The 7,860-nt window shown below is 35.9% G+C and overlaps 1 protein-coding gene across 2 annotated transcripts in view; it reads right to left on the reverse strand.

Moving 5' to 3' along the window:
* Window positions 1-665: 665 nt before the first annotated feature.
* The window catches only part of LOC107469105 (uncharacterized), a 29,042-nt gene continuing 21,847 nt past the window's right edge, over window positions 666-7,860 (reverse strand). Inside the window, exons 2-3 of one of the 2 annotated variants that reach the window (XM_016088456.3) lie at window positions 1,858-2,356; window positions 666-1,019 (exon numbers count right to left, since the gene is read on the reverse strand). In XM_016088456.3, the coding sequence (XP_015943942.2) occupies window positions 937-1,019; window positions 1,858-2,356 (582 nt within the window). In that variant the 3' untranslated portion in view covers window positions 666-936. The remainder of the gene's footprint in view (window positions 1,020-1,857; window positions 2,357-7,860) is intronic. The other variant, XM_021133015.2, reaches the window with a different exon arrangement.

A 7,860-nucleotide genomic window follows, 5' to 3' on the forward strand; every position in this document is an offset into this window, starting at 1 on the left:
GAGTTATGGCTTGCTGAAATTCGGTCAAAATTTAATTTTTCACAAAATTCTAAAACCTCAATTTTCATTAAAACTCAACCTCAAATCCAACCTCCTATACACATATTCAGCTCAACAACATATCATAAGATACCAACACAGCACTAAAATTCCCACATCACACCACATTAAATCAAGGCCTAGGGTTGGAATCCTTCTCTTCTCTCCCCTTAGCTTGTTTCAGCGTTCCTTTGCTTAATGGGAAAGAGGAGGACTCTCTTTATTAAGTTATTGAGCCAATGGGTTGCGCTTTGGACCCATTTTGGATCCGGTTCAATCGGTTTGGTCTGTTCAGCCCAATCTTGGGTCAAATTCTTTGAAATTAGCGTCAAAATTTTTGTTTTAATTAGCTCTGTCTTATTTTATTATAAAATTCACATTTCTAATTTCCTTTATTAAAATTTAATTTATTAGTTAATTATTCGCTAATTTTACGGAATTTACGGTGTGAGTTTGTGATATAATGCTGAGGATTAGAAACGTTTCAATCCATCTCAACAAACAAACAAAAAAAAGCACAAATTTGTATATATATCACTGTCTAAAATTCAGAAAATGAAAGAGAAATAACATACAAAACATTACCATATCAACCAACACTATATACATTATACAATGAGTGCTAATGTTTTCAAGACTAAGAACTAACAGAAACTTCCATGTATTATACTAAAGAGAGCAATCTGCACATTATTGTTTTCAATCCATGAAAGGATAAGTTAGAAGTTTAGAACCATATTTGACTTGAATGTGTATAGGAACAATTATACCTTACAAGGGAGTCTAACAATGCAGGACCTATGTACCTGAGTTAACCAAAACTACCACTCCTATTGCTAGAACAAGATTGTGAAAATGGGAGGTTTCTTTTGCGTGATTCGGTAGCTTTTTCTTGCATTACTCGTGAATAGGGATATCATCATCGTCATGGTCGCTGTCACTGATCTCAATAATATTTTGAAATTTGGATCCTCCCTCAGCTGCATCAAAGACATGGAAATTGAAGAATGCTAGATTGGATAACTCGAATGAAATATATATCCATAATTATTGCAACATTTTTTTAGGTAAAGTCAATCTCAAGCATTTCATGTAATTGAAAGTCTATTGTATAAGAATCATGCATTCATCAAGTTTGAATAACATAACAATAGGAAACTCTGTGATCTTGCTTGGATAAATTGATCAATTTACTTATCTACTCAACAAAGATAAAGAAAATTTCAACAATGATATTTTAGAATTTTCTTATACCCACAAGCCTCATGTAACTAAGCTTTTCCAATCAAGCCAAGAAGTAAACTTCAAAGAGAGTAAATTGGAACAATATTCTATTTACATTGCACAAATAATCACATAATTTTATTTGGTAAACTTGGCAGTTATGAACTTAATACTTGTGGAAGCACCAACCTGATGAACTTCACAAAGCACTATGACATTTTGATTTCAAAGTAAATTGAATTCTGTATTGAATTTATGTTGTCAATTTGTGTCATTTAGTAAAATCACTAGAAGAAATTTCCCCTCACATTCTTTCAAAGTTATTTAAGATATATATAAAAGGGAACATTTTCTGTTAATGCAGGCATGCAGCTTCCAAAATACTAGTTCAATGAGTTAATGAGATTAATATATTGCTCTTAGACTCAATCAAACATAATCATGACCCGCACACCTAAAAACCTGACAAAATTATATAATAAATCCAAAGATCACTACAACGTTTAATATTTTCAAAGAGTACTACCAATAAAAAAAATGGACATTACTAATTGATTTAGTAATAAGAGAATAATTTGAGTAGAATTTCAATACCAGCTGCAGCACCATGAGATTGATGAAAATCTTTATTTCTTTGCAAAGGTAGAGAACCATCATTGATTTCATCATTGAACTCCTTCACTTCTTCTTTGACTTTAGAAGGAAAACCAGGATCATCAGCTTTATTAATATCATGCTTTCCATCAAAAGAAGCATCACTCATCCAAACCTTTATAGTTTCCTCACATGTCACAACCCTGTCAAGCAATTCCAAAAACTTAGCCTTCAATTTCTCATCCACCAACTTCCCATTCTTATCATTCAACTCAGTAATAGTATCCAAATTATTCTTCTTTTCAGCCTCTAACTCAGCCACTTTCTTCCTTAATTCATCAACAGCATTGCCATCAACCTCATATTTCTTTTTCAACTCCAACAACTTAAGATTCTCGCACTCTAACTTTTTGTTCTTCTTCCTCAAACTCTCAATGGTTTCCTTGTCCAACCCACTTTCCTTCACTCCCTTAAACAACGTCTCATAAAGCCTCTGTACCTTCTCACACTCTTGCTCTTTCTTCTCCAATTTATCCTCAGCATCAATCCTTGCTAGACTCTGAAGCTGAAACTGCTCTTCAAGTTCACCAGCCTTGGTTTTAAGTTTTTTCTCTCTTTCTACGAAAACCTCTTCAACTCTGTCATAATCCTCTTTTTCCCACTTAACTCGAAGAATTTGAATGAGCTCAGGAACGCTCATCGTCTCCAAGCTTTTGTTACTGGTTGATGAGAGAATGGGGGGTGACCCAGGTTCAGTTTTTGGTTGAATTGACATGACAAGGGCAAAAGATTCGAACTTTGAAGAAAAAGGGATGTGGGGTTCGAAAAGTTATTGCCTTTTCTTTGTCTAAGCTGAAAAAATCGGAGCAATGTCACTGTGAACGAAGAGCAGAGGAAGATGAAGAGTGCTTTTCTTCTTTTGTAACAGTGAATAGCGAAGTTGTTACTGGTTCTGCACTTTGAAACTTGAAAGGGCAGTGTATGAAAATTGATGGTTGATTGTTCGGGAACTCAGAAGACATTTTAGTAATTAAATGCAAGGAGGGTAGAGTTGGAACTACAATGCAAAATGAAATATAGTATAAGAAAATTAAGAAAATTTTTTGTTTCTGTTAATTTATTATCATAAAATGATAGAAATTTATGGATTTGGATCCTCTAAAGTTTGAATTTCACTTTAGAGAATAAAATGTGATCTTCTACTCTTGAATAACTTTTCTTAATCTCTTTTATATTTATTCTTGGCCCCACCTATAAAATTAATGGTAAGAGATCACACTTTATTCTCTAAAGTAAAATTCAAACTTTAGAGGATCTAAATCCAAAATTTATAGTATGCTACTTATAAATAGACCAAATTATTCCGCTCTTATATGTGCATGCACGGAGAGTGTATATATAGTATAGGAAAATTATCAGGTATTCCAAGTACTTTCGAAATATGGCTGTTCCAAGAAGCAAAAGGTTTTCATGTTAATTTTGTCGTTTAGTAACCTTTTGAAAGACCCAAACAGAAAAGCTCTGCATACAAGTGCTAACCACTTGTATGCTTTACAAGTTACTTAACACCCTAAAACCTAAAACGCGCTCCAATGGCTACGTCATATACACGCGCTATATACAACTACCAAATTTAAAAGATTTGTTTCCTTCTTCGTTTTCCTTATTTGCAGATTTGCTCGTTCTTCGTCTCGCGAAGCTTCCCCTAGTTTCTTCGATCGTTCTTTTCCCCTCCTTTCTCACTCGTTTCTTCTTCGTCATTTACGTTAGTTCCTCTCTCTGTAACTCCAGCTTCGTTTTCTATTTGATTTTTTGTTTTCTGAAATCAAAGTTTGAACTCGTTTTGAAGATAATGGATGATTCAACCTCAGATTGTCAGCTGAATCTAGGCGAAGTGGACTATGAATTTGAATCTAACGAAGTTCCTGCGGTTTGATTTACATAGGATTACTATGAATTTTGTTGTAGTAATTTGTATAGCATTGTGTAGGTGAATAATTTGTGAACATTGATTGTCAAAATAATGCATGAAGATAAATCTGTGTATTGAATGTAATGTATTAGTTTTGATTAATTATCTGGAATTTATAGCAGACGCTCGGGTGCAGATCAGATCTTTTTTGGGTGTATTTTTGCTAGAAGTGTGGGTGTATTTACAGTTTACTGCTTTTTCTGTTATTTTAACTGAGTTGTTGTTGTTCGGGTGTATTATATCAGACATGATTGGATGTGTTTTTAGTTTTTGACATGGTGTATTCTGTAGCCTGTGTATTTACAGTTTATGGCTTTTATTGTCATTTTAGTTGAGTTGTTGCGGTTCGGGTGTATCATATCAGACATGATTGGGTGTATTTATAGTTTTTGACATGGTGTATTCTGCAGCCTCTCTCGGTTGTTGATGACCAGTTTGTTCCGAAGGTTGGAATGACCTTTACCACCCTTGAAGATGCTGAAAAATTTTACAGGAACTACGCCAAGGCTGCAGGTTTTTCTACAAGAGTTCGGAGCACAAATAGGAAGGGAAACGAGATTAAGAATCAATTGATTACATGTAGCAGAGAGGAAAAATGGAAATCTAAAATATCTCCGACCGAGAAGACTAATCCAACAGCCGGTATAAATTGTCCTGCAAGAATTTATATACACACATTGAAGGATGTCGGTGCTTGGATCATTTCAAAGGTTGTGCTGGATCATTCACACCCCTACTGTCCAAGTAAAGCAGATATGCTCAAACAGCACAGGGAACTAAGCATGTCTATTCGTCGTACAATCGAGAATAACGAGGAGGCCGGTATCAGACCAAGCAAAATCTACCAATCATTTGTTGCGGCTGCCGGGGGTCACCGCGAGTTAAATTTTATCGAAAAGGACGTGAGGAATTACATTACCAGGGAAGTGCGGAATGTTTCCGAACAAGAAGATGCAAAGGAATTTGGGAAATATTTGTTAAGAATGAAAGAGAAGAATCATAATTTCTTTTTTGAGCTTGAACTCGAGGAGGATCAATCGATTAAGCTGGCTTTTTGGGCCGATGCAAGAAGTAGAGCTGCCTTTGAGTATTTCGGAGATGTCATTTCATTTGACACCACCTACAATACAAACAGGTAATAAATTGCCCCTGTTTATGATGCTAAATTAATGTATTTTTATGAATGCGCAACAGAGGTGTATATTGGCTGTTTTTTGAGTGTATACGAAGCATTTGTTGGGGTGTACCTAATGATTTTGCATTCTGCACTATGGTAATTTGTTTCAGGTATAATTTGGTCTGTGGTTCTTTTGTCGGGGTGAATCACCACGGTCAGTCAACACTTCTCGGATGCTCTTTGATGAAAAACGAAGAAATTGAATCATTCAAATGGTTATTTCAATGTTGGCTTCGTTGCATGGGAGGAAACGCTCCGAAAGGGTTTCTCACCGATCAATGCGCATCAATGAAAAGGGCTTTAGAGGCCTGTATGCCAACAACAATTCACTGTTGGTGTATTTGGCACATCATGAAGAAGATTCCAAGCAAATTAAACGGGTACAAGGGACATGCAGATATTGAACAAGAAATGAGCCAAGTTGTTTGGAACTCTCATAGCAAAGACTCATTCGATAGGAATTGGAATGATTTTCTGCTGAATTTTGGTCTTGTGGACAACAAGTGGCTTTCAGGTAATGTTTGTTTAAAATTTGCAGCAGAGGTGTATTTATAGTCTGTGTTTGGGTGTATTTATTGTCTGTGTTTGGGTGTATTCTGCAGATCTGTATGAAAACCGTCATATATGGGTTCCTATCTATCTAGATCACCACTTCTGGGCAGGGATGAGAAGCACACAAAGGAGCGAGAGCATGCATTCATTTTTTAACAAGTTTATCACCCGGAACAGCTCACTTATTCAGTTCATCAAACAATATGATAATTGCCTCGGAAGCAGGGAGCAAGCAGAGAGAGAATCAGATGCTGCAGATTTTCATACGGTCATACCGTGTGCAACCAAATCCTCCATTGAAGCTCAGTTTCAAGATGTGTACACTCATCAAAAGTTTAGGGAAGTCCAAGCGCAATTCAGAGGAAAAGCGAATTGCATCACCAGATTAACGAATTCCGCTCTAGGCTATTCAGTATACGAAGTTGGAGAACAAGTTTCCAGTTCAATATTCAACAAGTTTGTGGTTACTTACGACTCAGTTGCAGCCGAGGTAAAATTCCAATACTTATTATTCGAGTCGAGGGGGATACTGTGTCGTCACGCACTAAGCGTGTTAAGCTTTGAACAAGTAAGCCAAGTGTCACCTAGATATATACTGGAACGATGGAGCAAGAAGGTAAAGAGGAGACACACACACATCAAGAGCAGCCACAAAGAGCCACTGATGGAGCCAAGAAGCAAGAGGTTTGACCAATTGGTTTTTTGTTCGCAAAATATTTGCGAATTTGCATCCGAATCGGAGGAGCTGATTGCAATTCTGCACCGTGCGTACGATAACGTCATGGCTGAGATGGAATCATTAAAAACCAAAAGGAAGGAGACATCTTCTTTATCCCACGAAGACGCCAACTTGGAGAAGACGCCAACTTGGAATCCGTTAACGAGCTTCAGAGCCCTCCAAGGATTCGAACAAGAGGACGTCCAAAAAATAGGCTAGGTTCAAAGTTGGACAAACAGATTGCAAATGCCACAAAGAAGAAGAAAACGAAAGTTTTAAGCGAGGTAAAAGTAATGTTCTTTAAATTTGTGGTGATTGAGTTTATTTTTCTTGTTAATAGTTTAGCTAATATGTGAGTGTTATATTCAGATAAACCGTTTGATGCTGCATCAGTGGTGCATTCAAATTCCAGCCAATATCAAGGACATGTTATGAATTATCAGTTTAGGGTACCAGCAGCAGGGGATAACTCTTTGGGTGTATAGTTTTACAGAATATGGGTGTAAAAGCACTGTTCTTTTGGGTGTATTTTTTGTGAATTCACATTTTACATATAGATACATATATATAATATTAGGATTTAGGGTTTTAGGGTTTACAAGTTAGGGGTAAGGGTTTAGGTTTTAAGTGTTTAGGGTTCAGGGTTTTAGTCTCAAAGCATCAGGTGGGGGGGATAGATTTCAGGGTGTATATTCAACTTTATTTGGGTGTAAAAAATCGCAGGTTATGGGTTTATATTTGATTTGATGTTTTTCTTCATATTTTAGTACCTGTAATTCATACATTTTGAATACAGCACAGACAGTTTAACAGCACAGACAGTTTGGGTGTATATTTTAAGCAATCTTGGGTGTATATTAAACTCCCGTTGGGTGTAAAAGTTTATAATTTGTGTTTATATCTGCCTTGATATTTTCCTTCATATTTTACCACCTGTAATACAGCTTTTGAATACAGCACAGACAGTTTAACAGCACATATAGTTTAACTATGGAAAAAAATTTCATTGAATAGAAGTTGTTTATAAATGGCAATTTTTTACAGCATTTATTCAATTTACAAACTAGCTACCAGTTGGATTACTCAGTTTCTATATCAGTAGAATTTATCTGACAAAACAGACTCAATAATACGGAGGATGGCTTCGACAGTCTTATTGCATTACTCGCTCTAATTGCTTGATCTCTCTCTTTATTCATTTCACTGAATAGTATCCGCGAAGCATACTCCACTCTATAGTGGTCCACCTCGTCCTACAATTAAAAAGTATATTCTGTTTAAACATCAATATTAATTCGGTAAATTAATACAGAGTTATATAGTTCTAAAGACAGTTACCTGTTTCCAATTATCCTATTCATACTTCCCCCTTTTAATGTTTTCCGGCTCAATTAACTCAAGTCACTTCATAACGTAGATAGCGCAGTAATAGCTGACAATGAAGAAAATAAATTACAAATCTCATTTAGGAAAGTTTAATGTTCAGAGTCACAAATTTATACCTTGATTTTTGGCCTGATATATTAACGTATGATGCTTTAATTTCCTTCTCCTTCTCGTCTTTCTTCAGAGGTTCCCCGCCGG

Source organism: Arachis duranensis, chromosome 10, assembly GCF_000817695.3.
Source record: "Arachis duranensis cultivar V14167 chromosome 10, aradu.V14167.gnm2.J7QH, whole genome shotgun sequence".
Lineage (NCBI taxonomy): Eukaryota > Viridiplantae > Streptophyta > Magnoliopsida > Fabales > Fabaceae > Arachis > Arachis duranensis.